The following is a 22,732-nucleotide window of genomic DNA, read 5'->3' on the forward strand; positions in this document are numbered from 1 at the left end:
TGTGGATGCCTAATTATGTTCTAGGCTGAGATTAATAGGTTGTTAACACAAAGGGAATCCTTGGATTTTGGGAGACCAAGGATAGTTGTGGATTGATTAGGAAGCTAGAGAAGTGCTCATTGCCTGGTTCATTAATCACAATACCTGCCATTCCTTCTTCATTATGATTAGCACCGTGATATTCAAGAAATCTCATCTTATATGGGCATAACTTTACTGAAAAACATCCTGAAATGATGTTTTGTCCTGGAAGAGAAAGAATGGTATCTCTACTGCTTGAATCAAGTCAATAAAATGTGTTCAAAATGCAGTAGTAACTTGAAGGATGCAATCATGTATTTAGTGAAAATGTAATGTATTTACATAATAAGTCATGGTGGTGTTGCCTGCGCAGCTGTATCTTGGACCACTGATCTAAGTCAATTCTTCAAGTTGTAACAAATTTGGTGATTGTTTTGTACATGCTGAATTAATTAATCCATGGGCTCCTTCCCAATCTTGCCTCTCCCATATGCACACAGGTCCAGTCTATCTTTAGTAAGACAACTCTATCAAGATCTGATGCAACTCTCCCTCAGTTGTGAGCCATTCAGATGTATGCCAATAAGTCAGCCTGCATACCTTACACTTCAGTAATGGACTAGCAGGGAAATAACATCATGCCACTTCTAAAAATTGCTCCTCAGCAGTATCAGGGTGTTCAATATATAGTTTTAGCACCTTCAGGAACATCGAAATCACTGTAACGTGTAATTTTCTCCAAAATTGTGGTCCAAGACCAAACTTTATACTATTTTAAGCCTTTCCTTAATATATTCTCCAAAAAGGTGCTTTCTTTAATATTTTTGACTCAGGCAAAGCAAATTTATTTGGCTTTCACTTTTTTTTAAAAAAAAGAAAAACATGGCAAAAAATACTTATAAGTTGTACTTGAAGCTATGAGCAACAAAATGATGCGTTCATTACTCTCAGTATGTGATTGAAAGTACGTCTATGTTCAAAATTAATTTTCCAATTTATTCATCCTCTAACTTTAAACAAATAAAACAGATGTGACTGAATCACTATTTAAATAATATTTCTTGTATCATTTTCCAACTGCACATCTCCACACTTAAGTTGAACCAATGTTTTATTTGTGACAGAGTTTCCATTTGAATTTGTAAGGGTTTGTGTTGATAATCGTGTACTTAAATTGCTTGACAAAGTCCCCAACGGGCTAGTTTAAAAAATGCTTAAAGACAGCATGTCATGGCGATGGGAAGACAATTTATTGTATTAGCAATTACATGTAATCTTCTGAATTAACAGATGGTATCCCAGGAGAATCAATTACAAACTGCAACCCATTGGAAAATAAATCAAACCAAAATGTGCGAAAACAGACATTTATGAATTCAAACCTAAAAATGCAACAAGAATAAAAAAGTTAAATCATCTGTTTCAAAGTTATGATGAGTCAATTTCCAACAGCTGAGATAGGAGGTATTCAATATGCTGGATCCTTCTTATTGTAAGTAATGTGCACTAGCTGTTGGGATTGAAATAAAGAATTGAACCAGAAGCAAAAAAAAAAATCAATCAGTAAAAAGATGTCTGAGTGACAGAGACAAGAAGAGATGGGTGGGAGATGTTGAGAAGAGGAAAGAGCATCCAATGCCATGAAGTGAATTGGGGGGGGGGGGGGAGAAGAGAAAACAAAATACATTTTTTTCTAGAAGTATGCCATAAATGACAATTCCAAAAATATATAATCAAATACTGCCAATACAAAGCTAATTGGTCAACATCTATAAAGTGGAAAGATGAATCAATTCTTTGGTGTAGAGCCTTAATCAGAACTTCAGTTCTGATGGAGGATTTACATCAAATATATTAACTCATCTTTTCTCTTCAGAAATGCTATCAAATTTACCATTAATTTCTTGCATTTACTGCAGAGGCAGCACAGTTCATATTACAAAAATGATATACATGCTAAATTTACAGTACATATTGTAAGTTCATTTTGCCATCACAATTTATCAGTCTCATATCTAGAAAACAAACTGGAAACTATTGTTTTTTTTGTGTGAGTGAGTGAAATGACAAAGCACACCTAATACAGCATATAGATAAGAAATCACAAATTGCCAAGCAGAACAGGTGAACTGTTCTCAAATATCACTGGTGTTTTAAACTTTCCAAGGTTTTATTCCTTGTATGAATTATTATAAAAAAGTTTTAAGGCAAACCATACTCATTACAAAAATTTGTCTACATTGCTTCAAGGATGTTGTGCTGTCTTAGAAGAGGAGGTTTATTTATCAATTAACAAAACAAGTCATTAAATATAACTAGTAACATTCCTAAAATGGTGGCAAAGATTCTCAATGGAACCAATATCATTTTAACTATTGCCCCATTTATTATGGCATTTCACCATTGTAATTCTTGTTATTCATTATATAACTATTTTAAGATCCCTTTTATACTTGTCAGGTTATAAGTTATGGATTTACAAACTACTACAGAATATCCTAACAATCAAGCATTAAATCAAATCTTATCTGAAAACTGAAATACATTCACAAATGACAAAGAAAAATGATAAGTATCTGCAATGTAATTCTAAACTTTCATCCATTCCTAAATAGTTTTTGGTTTACCTCCATCTGTGTAATGCAGCATCGATTTGGTTAAGAATGGATTAGCAGCATATACTGAAGCAACACAATTTATTCACTACATACAGTAAACCATTAAGATAATAAAAATGCATTCTTCCATCATAAATGTATCTAATCAATAAAATAAAGATTAACTTGGAATATAAATTTGGCATGGAACATCTATCTGACTAGTACTACTGTAATAAAGTTACCAGACAGTAGGTTTTTTATACTGCTATATATTTTCTAACACAAATTATTATTTTAAATCTGAAAGTATTTATTACAGCTTTGAGATCAATATCAACTAGCACCATATTAAACAATTTTTTGATCACTGGTAATGATTCAGCATGTGGATTTTACAGTAAAATTTCTGCATCAATTCATGCCTTCATAGAAAATCTGAAGCAATCATGAACTTTTAAAAATGTAAATAATGAGTTTTTGTGGAAGAATCAATGTTAATTACAATCATCTTTACTTTCCATTGTATATTTTTGAGATTGAATGGGAGTCCATTCAATAAATAGAATTATTTTAATTACCTTGATGGTGATAATATGCAATAATGAAGTCAGTTGAAAAAGATACCTACTTGTGAATCAGACTGATTGCAAAATTTGCTGTAAAAAAGCCTTATATTGCTCAGCTGGACAAATGCTTCAAAGCATTCCAACAGGAAAAGTTGTTCTTCAATCAAATACAGTTAACTAAATGTCCGGAACAGCAGCGAGTTCATTGGTGGAACAACAATCATGGACTTTTGAAAGGATCCATGTCCCATTCTAATAACACCCATTGTAGTGAATAAGTAGATTTCTATCACTCCACATTAAGATTAAAATTCTTGAATGAGTAAGCTACATGAATTTAATTTTCACTGCTCACTTACACTGCAATTATTCATTTTTCTCTAATTATCTTGTGGATATATACCAATTGCAATTTTTTAAAGAAATAAACCAAAGAACATTTGATTTTTCCACTCCACTCCTAATGATTTTATTCAGTTTGCACTTTAAGGACTTTTTTTCTCAACAGCAATTTCAACCAAGTCCATGTTCTTTTTTTTCCCCCCCGTAGTTCCCACTTTTACTGAGGGAAGCTTGACGCTTCTGGCATTGATTTTAATAACTAAGATGTATCCGCAGTTAATAGGAAAATTGTAGTGTGAACTTTTCCAGTAATGTTTGTTTACAAAGTATGTGAACACAAATGTAACTATATAACACAAGTTTGTTAAACGATATTTGGTCATGATTTTATGTACAAGAAAGCAAGTTGGAGATGCACTAGGATTGAAGGGTTCAACAAACAGATACACATACATAAAAGTTCAAGAAACAAAAGCAGTATCTATTAGAGCAGAATGCTGTGAGATTACTCTCTACAGAAATTAAATATGGTTTTGCCTGTACTTAAAACTTGTACTAATACAACATAGAAAAGCCAGAAATTGGGACAACACAGACTTATGCTGTCATATCTATAAGGATGTATTTAGAAGGAAATTTGTGATCATTCCATTTGGTAAAATACAATATGAATATTTACTATTACACCTGAGACAAGGAAATATTAAAACTTCCTTTAAAATATTTCAGAGGAACAATTCTGTTCATACAGCATCTTTAACAGTTGTACAAATATCTACATGCTGCACACAGAATTAAACAGTATTAAAATGTTGTCTCACTTTTCCAGATACCACGTGCTACTTAAAGCCTTAAACCTAGTGTATTTCAACAACTGCTGGATCAATGATATCTTCTATTTCAGAATCCAAATGAATCTGGAAGTTGCTACATGGATAAGCATTAGTATAACACTTTCAAGCTTACCAAATTGCCTTCTCTCTAATATATAAAGTGTAAGAGAACATCATTGGGATCTGTTAAATTACTAATACTGAAAATTTCAAATTTAAACTGCAATGACATGTAAAACCTGTTACCCCAAAAACACACAAAGATTACCAATGCAAATACTGTACTGATACAATCTTTTCTGTATATACACAATAAAAATGTCAGTATATGCAAAAATAATTTTAAAATCGTGCACAATGTATACATTTGTTGTAACATTTAAATTTTCCTTGCAAAGGAAGCAACAGAAATTTTCTTTTTCAATAATTTTAAGATCCTTTCTTGTTTGATCAACTCCCATAACATCTTAAACCCGGAGAGGGGAATTCTTGTGCAACGATTCCATCTTCGTCAAAGTTCTGCTTCACTGCAGCTTATGGCCCATCTAAATAGGGAAGCAATGTTTGTGACAACCGCTGCAGCCCATGATCATTTAACAGCAATCTGGAAAAAAAAATCAAAATCCAGACTCTTGGAAAAGCTTCAGCAGATCCCATCTAGCACTGCCCATTTCATGTGGCTTATGAGATCGCTGCAGGAATTTTTGTTAACCAAGTCAAAAACAGACTATCGACACAAGTCTGCTGAGGCTGTCTCTCTCTTGGGCTTCTTCTTTTTGCTAGGAAATGATTGTTGATGTGGCTTGTTTATTGAATTCTGCTTGTTCGATATGCTTCCAACTTGGCTGGAGTTCTGTTGTCCTTGGACGCCTTTGATAGATGAACGGAAGAGTCTTGCTGCACTGAGCTGGAACACAATCATATAATGAGCACAATCTGAAATTGATCATTGGCAATCTTATCTGTCTGTTATTCAGTGGACAGAAATTTGTAAATAATGTTGCAAAATGTGCACATCTCCACTTGGTATTTAATCTTTTGCAAATAGAAGTCTAAGTTTCTAAATTTTTTCTTCACTATAATAAAATTGTTCCTGTGCTGCCTGTGTAATTCTGACAGCAACAGATAGCAATTACCAGAAACTGTTGAACATGTGTTTCAACTTTAGCAAAGCTGGTCTACTGCACACTAATGGTACAAATCTAGTCAGTGTGCTTTCATGATCTGCAGTGCACACACCAACAACTAAACTGTCAGGCTAACTACATCTAACAACTTATCTGAAATTCTTAAAAATCTACATAACTGCAGTGATTATTTCACCAAGCACTCTTCAAAATTGTACTCCAGTTTTCTACTATTTTGTGTTCAAAGACACTATACAATGTTATCACAGCAAAAATCAAATCTCTTATAAGGATACAAAATGAAACTGGAAATAGAGCTTTTGGGGTTTGGAGAATGCTTGACCTTCAATAAACATTTTAAAAATTTAAAGATCTAGCTTTCATTCTAGTTCTTTCTGTATGTGGAGAACTAACTTCACTTCATCCAGTATGAGAGCTCCCTCTATATTGGGTCATTGGGGGAGATTTTGAGTAGTTGGCTGCACATTTCTCATCTAAGAAACTGTAATATAGCAGTTGAAAACTAGTTCAGGGGTGCATGATGAAGAACAGATTGAGAAGCTCCACAACCAGACTAGCTGATTTTCTAAATAAAGAGGAAGAGTAGAATTTTTTCACCATTCTGTGAATGATTTCTGGTTGATGGGAAGGGGCAGATTAGGAATGTGTGCATAGACTATAAGACATAGATCATAACATAAAAGAGCAAGATTAGGCCTTTCAGTCCATCAGGTCTGCTCAGCCATTTGATCATGGCTAATTTATTATCCCTTTCAACCCCATTCTCCTGCTTTCTCCCCAGAATCTTTGATGTTCTTACTAAATCAAGAATCTGTTAAACTTGCACTTTAAGTATACCAATGATGGTCTGCATAGCCCCCTGGGGTAATGAATTCCATAGATTCCCCACCATATGGCAAAAGATCTGGTCATGATTCTCTTATACTAAGATGTATTTGGGGGCAGATTTGAAGGCCAACTGTTTTTTTGCCTTTCATTTCTTCCCCCTAAGTACATTAATACCCATTGGCAACAAAGTACAGAATTCCTTAATATTCATTTCACAAGTATGTAACTTGTGCTGTACGCAATGATTTAGAAGATGGGCACCATAGTAAAATGTGAAACGTTTATTTCAAGATATAACCGAAGCTTTCCTTCATAACTGATATATTTAAGTGGGCAACATGAAGATAAGTGGTTAAATGGGTATAGTAATCAGGTGATATACATGTGAAGAGTGATGTGACATTAGAAAAAAAATGTGTTTTGAATTTGGTTTCGTGGAAAGCCAATACAGAGTTTGACTGGGCCAAACTGTCCATTGCATGAAAGTTAAAAGTTATTAAAATATGGAAAGTTGGTATGTCAAAAACATTTTTAAATCTTTCAAGTATCTTATCCCAATAGAAATCTATCACTTCAGATCTTTCTATTCGCTGAATCGAGAAAACAGTGTGGGATGTCAAAATGCATTATAGCAAGTAGCAACTTTTAAACAGGGTTATGAGATGCTTCAGATTACTTTACCATGGGAAAATATACAAGTGTCAAATTGCACAGTAATGAGTCAAATCATCAGAGAATAAAGGGATGACATCTTATGCAGGGACAACACATTTTCATTTCCCTTGGCTCAATTGTGGAATATGACAAATAGCCAAAACATGTTTTTGTAATAAAATTGTTGGTAGAGATTCATCTCTTAAAATTTTAGAGATCATTGATCTTGTTAACAGATGGAACAGGGAAGAGGAAGAGGAAAAGGATCAATTTGGGTGTCATAAAAGTTTCATCCAATATTAATTATGGCAATAAGAATTAAAGGCCAAAAAATCTTTAGCTATCTAAACCTAAACCCGATAGCAAAACAAAAACTTCAAACCTGGGCTTTAGTATTGTTGCTTGTTGAATTGTTTGATGGGCTATGTTGCGTTTTCAAACTTGGCGATAAAGATGATTCTGTTATTGATCCTTGTGGCACTGATCTGTTAATATTCGACTGATGACTGCTAGATTGTTTGGAGCTTTTGCAAGATGTTCCATCAGAATCCTAGATGTAAAAAACATAAAAAATACATATAGAATTGGGCTGGAATGCACTGAAGATGCATCGCATTCCAAAAGAATCACAGAGAATAATCTTACAACTACAGCATTAGTGTGTGCAAAAGAATAATTAATCTTGAAATGCTAATAAAACCAGCTGATGAAATAGAAACAGAAAATGCTGGAAACTTTCATCAGATCAGGAAGCAGTTGTGAAAAGAGAAATAAAATTGAAGTGGTAAATTTTCCATCAAACCAGATGCCTGCAAGAGAAATATGGAATCCGGGGCCCCGCTGATCAGAGGAAACATGGCCTGGTGAGCTTGATTCCAAACCATTAGGATTTTCCAAATAGACTGATAGCAGATTATCTGAATTTTATTGTTTTAACAACATTTTTTAATTCAAACACAGTACTGTAACATGAATTCCCCACCGCACCACATTTGAAGTGCCACTGGTTAATTTGTTCTGTACCCCACATTTAATTTATGCACTTTAAATATGCACAATTCATTTGTAGATTTAATTCTTACTTTCCCAAGTTATTGTGTGTTAACATATACTGCTGGTCTGGAGTAACATTGTCTCGTTTGATGGTATATATGTATATGGTTAAACATCAATAAACTAAAGAGAAAATATTAAGAGACAGAAGAATATTATTAACCACAAGATACAGTATGTAACTGTGGCTAACAGGTTGGTTACTTACAACATCACTTGAACTGGATAAGGTAGAAGATGCAGAGGATAAGGGACCAGATGAAGAATTTGAAGAATGTTTACTCAGACAAGTCTCAGAGGTTCTACTTCTGGGTTGGCTTATTACTGTGCATTCTTCAGAAACATTGTTGTTGCATTTATCCAGTTGTTGTGGGCCAACTAGCAAAGTTACATCATTTCCTGAGGAAGGAGGGAAAAGTTAGCTTACTGCAGTAACAGTCATTCTCTTAATGATTATTTCATTGTTATGGAGAGCGGCATAGTTATTCACCAAGCCTGATTCATTGAACACTAGCCACAAATTTATCTAAACAGAATCTAATAAACCATAAGGATGGCTAAGAAAGGAATATTCTCATGGAGCAAAAAAGGTTGACCTGTGTACATACATCTACTGATGCTTCTGGACACATCTTCAGTGATGTTCCTGGAATCATCAGGTGTCTTAGGTCTTTCAACATCATACAACCTCCTCCAGGTGACCCAGCCGGGGCTGATCAGACCCCAGCTTGTGTCCAGATGGCTAGCTACTTATGAATCCATGGCTCCCCTCTTTTGAGCCACAGCCATCTTGAGGCCCTCTCTGCCGCATCGGTGGTACTGTGGATGGCTCTCCTCTTCCTCTCTCCCTCAATGCCCAAATTGCTGAAGGCTCCAGCTAAGGAACGGGCTACGAATCCCCTACAACCAACCTCCACTGGGAGACACCTCGCTCTCCATCCAGCCTGCTGACAGTTGCTGACCAGTCCTGCGTACTTGGAGAGCTTCCTTTCAAAGGTCTCTTCCAAGCTATCTTCCCATGGGACTGTCAGCTCCAGCAGCACCACTTGCTTAGTAGACTCAGACACAAGGAAAATATCTGGTCGCAGGGTGGTGGCTGCATTATGGTTGGGGAACTTCAGCTGCCTTTCGAGGTCTACGAACAGCTGCTAGTCCCTTACAGAGGTCAGGATGTTTGCAGATGTTCTTTTGGCGGATATTGGCTGCTCCCCAGCTCTGAAAGGCAATGGTCTGCTTGGAGGGTCGGGACCACTTCACCCACTCAACTCCTACGCTGATGGCTTCAGCGATGGTCTTCAGGACCTGATCATGCCTCCATCAGTACTGTCCCTCACCAAGTGTCCTTGCGCAGTCGCTGAGGATGTGCTCCAGGGTTCCTCGCTTGGAGCACAGTGGGCACGCAGATGACTCTGCCTTGCCCCATGTCTGCAGGTGTGATGGGCTTGGAAGCACATCATACACTGCCTGGATGAGAAATTGATGTGGTTCGGCTTTCCAAAGATTAGCCCAGGTCATTTTCCTCTTAACCGCCTTCTCCCATCTTGTCCAAGTTCCCTGTTGCTTCATTCCCACCACCTTGCAGGTTCTCGTCTCCTCCACTGCTGCTCTCACCTCTCCCTGAACTAGGCGACACCTTTCCTTCCCTCTGGTGTCCATCGGGGGAGTTGGAAAGGATCTTAGCCCAGCTCGGCCTCGTGTGACCACTCCCACCAGCCTCCTGTGACGCAGCCTTTACTCTGCTTCCCAAACAGCTTCCTCTGCCCTCCACTTCCTGCCAGTCCTCACTTGGATCCTTGCTCTAGCCACCTTTGGATCACTCGAGTCCCTATTCTGTAGCACTTTTCTGGCTCTTGTTACACCTTGAATTCCTCCTCCAAGGATTTGAAGGGCAGTTGCAGTTTGTTATGGTGTCCACAGAGTGTGACGCTGCTCACGCTCTTTGGCAGCCCCAGCCATCTCCTGAGGTGGTTGCTAACCCTCCTCTCTAAGGTTTCGATTGTCGAGATTGGAACTACATAGACAAGGAAGGGCCACAGGATTCTGGGAAGAATGCCATGCTGATACACCCAGGCTTTAAATTTCCCAGGTAGGCCAGACTTGTCCACAGATTTCAGCCAGCCATCCAACTGCAGGTCGCCTGGATGGATGTCGTGTCCCTTAAAGAGCTATCAAAAACCTTGCCAAAACTCTGAGATTTAATACAGGTGCCCGAAGCCATGATAAATTTAGAGAGAACAAACAGAGGAAATTTGCACCTATTAGCAAATGATTCAAGGATCAGGGAGGGCAGATTATGAAAGAATCACAGGGAATACAGGGGAAAATCAGAATTATTTAAGATGTACACTGAAAAGACAGTGGAAAGAACTTGATAGCTACCTCAAAAAACAAATAATTTGCAGGACAATGCTTAAAGGAATGGAAAAATAGGACTAAATGAATTCATCCAATAGGAGATAAAACAGATTTAGTAGGCTGAATGGCCTTTTCTTGTACCAAGACTATTGTTTGATTTTAAACACACACACAGTGAAAGTGTACTGGCATTACTCACATTAACCTTAAGATATCTCATTTGTTGAAATATACAGTATGCCAAGATTATTTTAGTCACATACTTGAGAAATATGTCTGTATAACAAGTGCCAGTACTAACAGAACCTGTTAGAACCATTTCTTAATGTTTATGAGGAAAACAGGAAACCTGAGTTTCAGTCTGGAAAGAAGAATTCAGAGGTACAAGATTTAATTCAGAAACAATAAACATAATTTTTACATTAAATGTCAAAATTAAATTGAAATTCTTCACAGTGCAGTATTTTAGGGACAGATAGTTACAGCATTCAAAAATCAAATTATATTCTGAAGATATTTTTGAAAAATCAATTTCTAAATATGACTTAACATCATTAATACATTTGAATGGTCTTATCTGATTCCAAATTATTAGAAAATACAAAATGGTACCATGTGAAACCCAAATACTGGTATGAAAGGGTCAGAGTTCATTATTAAAAATTAAATTCTTTAGTTGATTGACCAAGTAATACCTAGTAGAATAGATTTGAATCAATCAGGGAAAGGGGATATTTAATGGCCAACACCAAGTTCAAATTGAACCAGGTAATAATTGTGATGAAAGAATATAATTTAGTTAAGTCACGAAAAAGTAGATTATGAGGAGAAACTAGACAAATTGTTATTAATGAAGTGGAGCTTAAATGTCTGAAATATCCTAAATGCTCAAAAGCAAGAAAAAAGTGTGGCACAGCTATCATGGTAGGGGATTCCATGGTAAGGGGAATATGCAGCAGCTTCTATGACCACAAAGAGCACTCCAAATTTGTGTGTTCCTCCAGGTGCAAGAGTTAGGTATGTTTCAGAATGGCTGCAGGTCAATCTGGGTGTAGACCCAGGTGTCCTGGTGCCCCAACAACTTAGGAAAAAAAAGCAGAGGAGATACTCAAGACGGATTTAGGGAGTTAGATTAAAAAGTAGACTCTCAAAGGAAGTAATCTCTAGATTGCAACCTGTGTCCCAAACTATTCAGACTAGGAACAGCAACATAGTTACGATATGTGGCTTGATCAGTGGTGTAGGACGGAGGGTTTCAGAATCCTCAGCATTGAAACCAGTTCTTGTGAAGGTAGAACGAGTACAAACTGGATGGTCTATACCTGGGCAGGATTGGCAACAATATCCTTGGGGTTTTGTTTGCAAGAGCTGTTGGGGAAGGTTTAAATTCATATGGCAGTGAGATGGGAATCCAAGCAGAATAACAGATGAAAGCAATGCAGAGACCAGACAAGAATATCACAATATAATTAGTCGTACTCAATAATATAAATGCAAAGGACAGGCTGCTGATCTCTATGAAAATACTTAATACATGTTCATTATAAACAAAATAATTGTATGTTAAGATAAGGAAATACACTGGTTGTTGGGAACAAGTATATGTGATCAAAGCAAGGAAAATGAAGGGACCTTCCACGTCCTCAAAATCTCCCAAATTGCTTCACAACTTTTCACCATAAACACATTTTCCAGTGGGGTAAACCCAGATGCGTAATTTACGAGCAAGTATCTTTTCTTCAGTTTATGCTGGGTTATGTGTGCTCAAAGTGCATGATTACAACCATAGACACAACCAGGAAAATTTGCTGCAATATTCAAGATACAAATGCAGCTAACAAGCCAGACCTTCCAACGATCAGCAGTTACCCAAGCTCGTCAACTGCACAACATCAACATTAAGCTTCAAGCATGTAGTTCTTAGTTTATTTGTAAACAAAGTATTATTGAAATATTCAATTATCAATCCTAAATAGTGATACATTATTTAAGGACAATTAATGTAAATTCATAAACATTGCTATGCTTAAATAAGCAGATTACCCAACCTTGTACCAATCTAAGTTTGAGGCAGTTTTTTTTTAGAAAAGAGCAAAAAAAACCTTAGTTTCCAGGAAAACCACAATTCCACCATACACACACAATTATCGGGATGGTAAAATGGTTTACTGCTGGTCTGGGCCCATTCAGACAGAGACTCAGTTCTCTGCTAATGTAAAGCCCAATGATTCTGCTGGGGTGCTGATCTAAATGAAATTTGTAATGTTACTTTAGACACCCCTGTTAAAAATTAGGGAAGGCTGTTCAGAAAACATGCACATTTAGATGCCATCAGGACATTCAACTTAAATTTCAGTTAAGTGCCAAACTTTTTCTGCCCTTTCTCACATGCATGCACGTGAAGAGCTTGTCAATGTGATTAAAAAATGAAAAAAGCATGTGAAAGGAATAAAAGGCAAAGGTAAACAATATTTCATTAAATTTATGATCCTCAAAGGATTTTTTTAATATACAAGGATGATTTGCTCAGGAACACACCTACCATTAAATGAAACATCATCGCTGTTTTGTGATCCCCAGTGCTCCTGTATCCAGGTCCTGTAGTCAGCAACTTCTTGAGTTACTCGGATTATTCGACCCAATATACTGATAAAATATATTTGTATTTAATAGATAATCAAGTCAAGATGAATTGTTATATCTTACAATTGACATTAAATTGTATAACAATAGCCTCTTACCTCTCACATTCTTTGTTTGGATAAAACTTTGCAATTGGAGACACAGCGTGACTGAGAACAACATAGGCATAATCAAAGGCTTGCTTTACCTGCATGGCACCATATGAACTCCTACCAACATCATTTCCTTTAGAAAGAAAGAAAAAAAAACATTACACATTGTACACATGCATAATTTCAAAATACAGACAACTTCCTTTCACCAAGATACAGGTTGCTTGCTACCACGTAAGAATTGAGGTGAAGCAAAATAAAATTTGTGTGAAGCTAGATAAACAAATGAAGAATGGAACAGAAATTATACTGACAATATAAGGCTAAGTAAGAAGGGAGTCTTACTCATTTATTTGTCACATGTACATTGAAACATACAGTGAAAGATGTAATTGGTGTTACCAATCAAGACATTTGGAGATATGCTGGGGGCATTCACAAGCTGCATGATTATATTGGATAATACAACCTTTTCAGCACTCTTCCAATATCAAGGATGATGTCTTTCCACCTTAGTTCTATGGGTGCTGAGATGGTTCAACAGACCAGTGTTGACTTTGCAGATTTTGCTACTAATGTTATAGGAGATTCCTGACTAGGGAGGCTTCTGAGTAGAATGGTGTGCTCTTTCTGCCTTTTTCTACTGGCTTTCTGTGAGGAAAAGATTTGAAGTACTCAGTGGCCCCTCCCTATTATGTGGTCACAGGCCAGGGATTCTCTCTACACTGAGATTGTGTGGCTAGGCACAGCTCTAATGCCATCTATAAATCTGCTGATGACAGGCAGAATTTCAGATGGTGATGAGACGCCGAACAAGAGCAAGAGAGATCAGCTAGTTGAGTGGTGTCGCAGCAACAACCTTGTACTCAGTGTCAGTAAGACCAAAGTACTGACTGCCGACATCAGAAGAGGCAAGACCAGGGAACACACACTAGTCATCATTGAGGGATTCAGAAGTGGATACAATGAGCAATTTCAAGTTCCTGAGTGTCAATATCTCTGAAGATCTATCCTGGACCCAACATATCAATGCAGCAACGAAGAAGGCACAACAGTGGCTATCATTTGAAGAGATTTGATATGTCACCAAAGACATTTGCAAATTTCTACAAATAGACCATGGGCAGCATTCTAACTGGCTGCATCACCATTTGGTATGGGGGGGTGGGGAGAGAGAGAAGAAGAGAGGAGAGGCTACTGCACAGGATTGAAATAAGGTGCAGAGAGTTGTAAACTTAGTTAGCTACATCATGGGCAATAGTGTCCATAGAGTCCAGGACATCTTCAAGGAGTAATGCCTCAAAAAGGTGGCATGCATCATTAAGGACACCTATCACCCAGGTCATGCCTTGTTGTCATTGATACCATCAGGAAGGAAGCAGAGAGCCTGAAGGCATACACTCAATGATTCAGGAACAGCTTCTTCCCCTCTGCCACCCAATTTCTAAATGGACATTGAACCCATGAACACTACCTCACTACTTTCATGTGCAGGCAATCACACACTATAATTCGCATTATAGTGTACATTACTGTAATTCGCTTTTTTGTTATGTATTGCATTGTACTGTTGCTGCAAAGACAACAAATATTAAACCTGATTCTAATTCCTCGAGTTAATCAGGATATAAAGAAATTACATATTTTTAAAAACACCTTTGAATCTTTTTTTGGTCCTCCTGTAGGAACTTGGGAGCATTTGTTTCAAGGGTCACCTGGATCAGGTGTGTGAGTGATGTTGTGTGCCCTTTGGAGTCAGTTCAGTGCAGTAACTCTCCAGAGCTTTGAGGAACATGCTGCCAGCAGTCAATGCCTCTAAATGGCATGGATTACTTACTTAGTTGACTTAAGGAAGAGGTTCTGATCTTGGCATGTTCTTTCTCTGTTGGATAAAGACTATAGAGGTAGATGGTGAATTTGGTTATCACTATCTGCATTACTGCAATTGTCAACTAGAAAACAACAAGGCCTTTGGAGAAGATGACGTACCTAATGTTCAAAAACTTGGTGAAGAGCAGCCTCATCTCCAACATCTAGAAAGAGGTGGGCATGCCAGATGTTCTCAAAGATGCTTTAATTATAGCATCATTTCACAAAAAGAATGGGTATCTGACTTTTGGCTCAGATTCAGTGGGCCTACTTCCACGTCATTTCTCGGAATTGATGAAACAAACTTGACTGCAATAAATACAGAACTCCGCTGCCCACTGCCACAAAGAAAATAATTGCAAGGGTCTTCCCAAATTATCTGCTCTCTTCCCAAATCATCTGCCATGACTTGGTGAGCTGTTCCCCAAATCACAGCATGCATTCCACAAAAGTAATGGCACAATAAATACCATTTTCACTGCACCAAAACTCTTGAGATGTTCAAGGAGCAACATCAATGTATGGCGTACAACTGTGGACAATCCTTAACTTTCATGATTGAGAGAAATACCAATCAAAGCGTGCTACCTGAGAACAAAAGCCGTGATTCCAACCAACAGGTCTGCCTGCACACTACACCTCTCAGTCCAGATGAAGGTTCTCAACCAGAACATAGACTATCAATTTTCCTCCAGTGATCTTGCCTGGCATGCCCAGTCCCTCTCAGCAGTTCATTTTTTTACTCCAGATTGCAATACCTGCAGACTTGTGTCTGCATGATTTTTGCTTCATTAACATTCAAAGGGCTACAAATCCATTACCATTACTTGGTAATCATCTGCATGTAATTATTGATAAGGATTGGATAACCTTCAAGTGCGTTGCTGCAAAATACATGAAGCTAATATGCAGCAAGTTTTAGTTCTTAAACAATAAAAACAAGAATTGAGTGTACCTTGCTGAAGTGGATCCTCAATATACAACATTGATGGCCTGTATCCATCAGTCATATTCTTTTGCACTTCATCTTTAGCAACATAGGAACCACCATCATTTATCCGTATACCAGTCTTCAGGTAATTAAAATGCCTTCCATAGAGTTCAAAAAATTCAATTAGGAGCACTCCAAGATTAGCATCACAGCTGTAGACATCATCTCGAGAATGCAACTACAAGCAAGGAAACAATATGGATTAATTTAGATAGATTAAATTTTGTAACCAGAGTCTTCTTTCAGTTACTAATTCTAAGAACGTGAGCTACAGATTTAACTACAAGTTGCACAAGAATACCAAGATTTATTGAATGGAAAGACTTAAAGTAGGATAGGACTTATTGAACTCTGCAAAACATGTTAAATAAAAGCATCTCATCTGGGATCTTAAATGAGGAAGAACAAATCATAGTCCAAATATGAGTAGTTATGCACAATACAATCTCTGCATTGAAGTGAAGCATAAAGACAAGGCCAGCAGATTATTATTCAGTGCTTTTATGACTGATAAAATAATGTACCTACTCATTGACACTCAGGCTAAACTTTACTCAGATAAGAAATTTATCCTTGATCATTTGTAGTAAATGAATGATATTGCGGCATCAGCGGAATTGAACTTTGGAGTTCTAGCATTATGCACAACTGCTATATTGTTATTACGTGAACATACTATAACCCTTGAGAAAATGCAGGCAAAATAGGATTACATTCAACACAAAAGATTCTGTAGATGCTGGAAATCTTGAGTAACACACACTAGATACTGGAGGAACTCAGCAAGTCAGGCAGTATCTATGAAGGGGAATAAACAGTCAACATTTTGAGCTGACACCCTTCATCAGGACTAGAAAATGGGGCAAAAACCAGAAAAAGATGGGTGAAGGGAGGAGTACAAGCTGCCAGGTAATTAAATGAGACTGAGTGACAGGGAGAGGAAGAGGCAAGAAGCTGGAAGGGAATATGTGGAAGAAGTAAAGGGGTGAATAAGGAATCTGATACGAGTGGACAGTGGACCATGGAAGAAAGGTAAGGAGGAGAGGAAACAGAGGAAGGTGCTGAGCAGGTGAGGAAAACAAAGGAGGCGAGATGGTAACCAGCATGGGCAATGGAAAAAGACAAAAGTGGGCAAGAGGAGTAATTGCCAGAAGTTAGAAACATAAATTTTCTTGCTCCCCTAATCTGAATTTGGGCTTATCTTGACTGTAGAGGAGACCATCTTCAATCGCTACCCATTTGAATTTGACTTCCCATTCTGACATGTATGTCCCTGGCCTCCTCTACTGTCAAATTGAATAAAACTGAATTTTTATGAATAGTTGAGGAAAAGGACAAAATACTTGTGATACAAGAGAATGTAATAAATAAATCAGGTTGAGGGACACAGTAAAAATAAAGGTTTAAAAAAGTAAGAGTTGGAAAAGAATGTTTGGAGGTCCTAAATTTTAGAAGAGACAATCCACAGATGCTGTCTATATGGACGTCCAAGAATGTCAAAGAGAAAATGGGACCATAATTAATGAAGACGCATACTCTTAAAACACTGGTTAGTATTTGTTTGAGTGATTCACTTTGTAACTGGCAGAACGTGACAGGTGCTGTTCTTAAGGGAACACCAAATTAAACAAATGAATAGACAGCGATATAGAGTTCAACAGAAAATACTAAATTAAAAAGCACAACAAGCTGCATTGATGGATATTCAAAGCTGCAACAACTGGATAATGACAAATTAAATGAGTGGGCAAAATGCTGTTAAATGGAACTCAATGCAAGGAATATTCAAGGTTATCCACTAGCAATCCAAAAAAGGAAATAGCTTTTAATTTGGAATTAAAAGCTCGAGAACAAATCGATCCAAGTATCCAGGCACGAAAACAATACAACTTACATACTGCCTAAACAAATGATTCAAAACTTCCATACAGCCACCATCTGTAGATGCTCGCTTATCTGTGATTTAACAATCTCATATCCAGCAAGATTACTCAAACATTATTTCCTTCTTGAACCCTTTTTAAACCATGTTCAGCAGAAGGAGAATACATACATGCCGGGTAACATTAGCATTTAATATGGAGTATCCTAATAATGACATATCACTTGAAGAAATGGGAATGCAGAGAAGGAAAAGGCATTTAGAGAAGTTGAAAGTTAAGAAAACAAATGAAAAGATATACAGCAAATCAAAAGTGACAGTAAGCAAAAGTGCAGAGTTTTTTTACCTGTAGAAAACTAACAGCCATTAGGAACAGACTGTAGGAACCAATCCCGCCTGTGAACACTTCATTTAGATCTCTCTGTAGCAAGAATTGCTTCAGCACCAGAACGAGATATGGCAGCACTGGAAACTTCTACAAATAAATCAGAGGTTTATTCGAATCAACTGGAAAATTTCATCTGATCAAAATGATGATCACCCTTTACAGAGTACTTTAAGAAATCTGAAATAAAACAAAATACAGAAAGAAACATTGTCCAGCCTTCTGATGAAATGGTCAATGTCAAAGTTTTGCTCCAAAAGAATCTATTATAATTTTCTTTTCCATTCTTCCAGTGCTCATTTAATTTTGCCTTATAACCATTTATCTAATTTGTCTTGATGTCGTATTTTGGTGGCATGTTTCTCATTCTCAGCACTCTTACGGTAAACGGTTTCTCTTAAATTTACTGTTGGATTTAGTCACCTTGCATTAAAAAAACAAACTTGATTGTCCCCAAACTTCTAATACATTTTTTAGATATTGCTAATCAAGTAAAAACATGTTTAGAGACTTCCGGTAGAGCTCATGGAGTGAAGTCGTGCTCTTGACTCGCTCCATTACCTGAGTTATTTTTCTTATGATCAGCTATATTTAACTAACCATTAAGGCATCGACTTTTACAATAATCTGAAACAAATTGGGCTTTTTGATATTCGGATGCTTTTAAGGTCTGCTATGTCCAAGAACGGAAAAAATGGGAAAGACGGCAAACCTCCGGTTAGACCGAAAGGTACCGATCTTCCTCCGACTGAACCACCGTTGACTCTGAAAGCTATATCGGATCTAATCCAAAGGGAAATTTCAACCTCTATAACGGAGCTGATTCGTGCGGAAATTTCAATTAATTTCCAGAAAATTGCGAATTCAGTCGATAAAATGCAAACATCTATCACGGAACATCAGTCAGCTATATCTAATCTTCAAAAATCCACGCAACAAAATGAACTCAAGATGGAGAAAATTGAAGAAACAATTACTTCAATGAAGAAAAAACTGGACTTTCTGACTTCTAAAAACTCTGACTTAGAATCCAGAATGCAACGGCAGAATATTCGAATTATTGGTGTTCGTGAAGCTGCTGAATCTGACAACCCTATAAAGTTTTTCTTCTCAACTTTTAAAAGATGCATTTCCTACCGTATTTCCTGACCAACCACCGTTATTGGATCGGGCTCACAGAGTTCCATCATATTCGTCTAAGTCAGATAAACCTCGACATGTCATTTTACGTTTTCATTACTTTCAAGACAAGGAGAAACTGCTTCAATTTGTTCGATCTAAAGGTTATATTGATTTTTTGGATCTTCAGTTCCGATTCGTGGAGGACTTCAGCAAACAGATTCAGGATCAACGGGTTCGTTACAGATCTGTGATGTCGGAACTCTACAAGATGGATTTAAAACCAGCGCTGCTTTACCCTGCGCATTTAAGGATTCGTATGCCTGACGGAGCCCTTCGTTTTTTTGAATCTCCATCGGATGCCCAGAGTTATCTGGATCAATTTTCATCTTCAACATCTTAATCGTAATTTTTAATTATCTCCGTTTGATCGGAGGTTGTGAATCTGACGGGTTTAATTTTTGGTTGCTTTATATGGGCAGAAAACTTTATTTTTGATTAATTAATATGGTTGCCAAACTTTCTTTCTAACTGCGTCATTCCTTTCTTTTTCCTTGGGGATTCTGGGTGGTTATTCCCTCAGCATCATTTCGTGTATTTCCTTTGAGGCCTTAAATTTCGTAGTCCTTAAATGTACTTTTTTCTGTAGGTTTTCCTAACTAGTTTATATTAATAATTTCGTTTCTTTTTTTTTTGGTTATCATAGGGTCTATGGTCTGTTACGGTTTTCTTTATATTTTCTGGCTTTTTCTCTGTTTTATATCGTGTTTGTCTTAACTGTTCTACTTTTTTTTATTCTTTTACTGTTTTATAACTAGCTGATCTTTTTTTTATATTTACACTTTTTTTAGTGAGCGTCTATCGGAAGTCATGGGGGTAGTTCTAGTGCTTGCTTCTTTCTGGCGGGTCTGCTTTAGATTTAGCCTTGGGGTCATGGGGTGGGGGGTGGTGGGAGGGGCTTCACGTTTTAGTTTTTTTCTTCTTGGGCTATTTACATTACTGAAGCATTGGTTGCGTTCTCCTACCCGTTATCTCTGGTTGGTTCTGTTCCCTTTCCCGGTTCGTGGGTCGAACCTATCGTCAATCCTCTTTTTTGCGGGTTGACTTTAGGGTTTATGGAGTCTATTATTAATTTTGTCTCCTGGAATACTAATAGTCTTAATCATCCTATTAAAAGGAAAAAAGTTTTTAAAGTATTCCGGAGACTTAAAGCACATGTTCTATTTTTACAAGAGACCCATGTGCGGAGGGGGGACAGACTACGTTTTTTTAAATTCTGGAAGGAACAACAGTTTCATTTGAATTCTAATGCTAAGATTCGAGGCGTCTCTATTTTTATAGTCTCCTCAGTTACTTTTGTACAACATGATATTATCTCTGATCCGAATGGTAGATTTCTACTGGTTAGTGGTCTACTATTCAATAAAAAGGTAGTTTTGGTTAACGTTTATGCTCCCAATATGGACTGTCCGGAATTTTATAAATCATTATTTAATCGGTTCCCGAATTTGAATAAGTTTTCATTGATCTGAGGCGGAGATTTTAATACTTGCTTATCTCCAGTTTTGGACCGTTCAGCTCCTCTACGGACCTTACCCAATAAATCTGCAACTTTGATTAACTCATTCCTCTCTGATTCTGGGTCGACAGACATTTGGCGTTTTTTGCATCCTCAGGAAAAAGATTTTTCTTTTTTTTCCACATGTTCACCATTCCTATTCAAGAATTGATTATTTCTTTATTGACTCTCGGCTTATCTCTTCAGTGATTAAATGTGATTATGATTCTATAACCATTTCGGATTATGCTCCACTTAAGCTTTCTATTAAAATTCAGGTCAATACACAAAATAATAGACAATGGCGTTTTAATTCATTGCTGCTTCAGGACTCGGATTTTGTTAACTTTATGAATGAACAGATTGATTTCTTTTTTACAATCAACTACACAGAGGATATTTCTGTGAACATTCTTTGGGATACTTTTAAAGCTTATATTCGTGGTCAGATTATCTCATATTCTGCTGCTTTGAGGAAGAAGTTGAAGCAGGAGGAGTTGGTAATTGCGGACAAGATTAAGGAAATTGATAAGAAATATGTTACAGCTCCCTCTGAGGAGCTGTATAAACAAAGAACTGAACTTCAAATGGAGCACAGCTCATTACTTTCATCCTCGATTGTAAACCAATTAAAGAAAACAAGAAGTGAATTTTATGTACACAGTGATAAAGTTGGTAAACTGTTGGCTAACCAACTGGTCTAATTATACTAAATCTCAAATTAATCAGATTTATAATCAAAATGATCGACTGATATTTGATCATGCGGAGATCAATCAAACCTTCTTTGATTTTTATTCTTCCTTATATCAATCTGAGTCTTTACGAGACTCTAAATATATGAATGACATTTTAGATAACCTAGATTTCCCTGAAATTTCACAGGATATGTCTTCTATGCTTGATACTCCCATTACTACTGATGAGATTAAGAATGTTATTTCCTCTATGAACCTGGGGAAAGCTCCTGGCCCTGATGGGTTTACCGTGGAATTTTATAAGTTTTTTGCACCTTCATTAATCCTTTGGTTCTGTAGGGTTTTGGAGGCTTCATTAAAACTTGGTAAACTTCCCGAATCCTTTTATAGAGCGTCAATCTCTCTAATATTAAAGAAGGATAAAGATCCTGCTCAATGTGCATCTTATAGACCAATATCTTTATTAAATGTTGATTCTAAATTTTTTTCTAAATTATTAGCAAACAGATTAGAAAAAGTACTCCCTTTTATTATTTCGGAAGACCAAACGCGTTTTATTAAAGGTCGTTACTCTTTCTATAACATTCACACACTGTTAAATATTGTTTATACTCTCTCACAAAATGTTCCTGAGTGTGTTATCTCTTTAGATGCTGAAAAAGCTTTTGATAGAGTAGAATGGCCTTACTTATTTAAGGTGCTTGAAATGTTTAATTTTAGCTCGAAATTTATATCCTGGATTAAACTGTTATATCATTTTCCTATGGCCTCGGTCCGTACTAACTCTTTAAGCTCACCTTTTTTCCCTCTTTTTCGAGGTACTCAACAAGGTTGTCCTCTTAGTCCTTTATTATTTGATATTGCATTAGAACCTCTTGCAATTGCCATTCGAGAATCTCCAAATATTATTGGGATATCTCGGGGCTTAAAATCCCATAAAATATCACTCTATGCTGATGACTTACTTTTATATATTTCTAATCCTCAAAAATCTATCCCTGCTGTTTTAGATTTATTAGCACAATTTAGTCTTTTTTCAGGTTATAAATTAAACCTTAGTAAGAGTGAACTTTTTCCGATTAATAAACAACTTCC

The 22,732-nt window shown here is 36.8% G+C and overlaps 1 protein-coding gene across 1 annotated transcript in view; it reads right to left on the reverse strand.

The window, feature by feature from the left end:
* Positions 1-1,147: 1,147 nt before the first annotated feature.
* tent4b (terminal nucleotidyltransferase 4B) overlaps positions 1,148-22,732 on the reverse strand; it is a 59,167-nt gene continuing 37,582 nt past the window's right edge. The window contains exons 6-12 of the mRNA XM_063066899.1: positions 18,224-18,352; positions 15,960-16,173; positions 13,142-13,268; positions 12,943-13,046; positions 8,254-8,444; positions 7,375-7,542; positions 1,148-5,269 (exon numbers count right to left, since the gene is read on the reverse strand). Of these exons, the coding sequence (XP_062922969.1) occupies positions 5,090-5,269; positions 7,375-7,542; positions 8,254-8,444; positions 12,943-13,046; positions 13,142-13,268; positions 15,960-16,173; positions 18,224-18,352 (1,113 nt within the window). The 3' untranslated portion in view covers positions 1,148-5,089. The remainder of the gene's footprint in view (positions 5,270-7,374; positions 7,543-8,253; positions 8,445-12,942; positions 13,047-13,141; positions 13,269-15,959; positions 16,174-18,223; positions 18,353-22,732) is intronic.

This window comes from Mobula hypostoma, chromosome 14 (genome assembly GCF_963921235.1).
Source record: "Mobula hypostoma chromosome 14, sMobHyp1.1, whole genome shotgun sequence".
NCBI classification, from domain to species: domain Eukaryota; kingdom Metazoa; phylum Chordata; class Chondrichthyes; order Myliobatiformes; family Myliobatidae; genus Mobula; species Mobula hypostoma.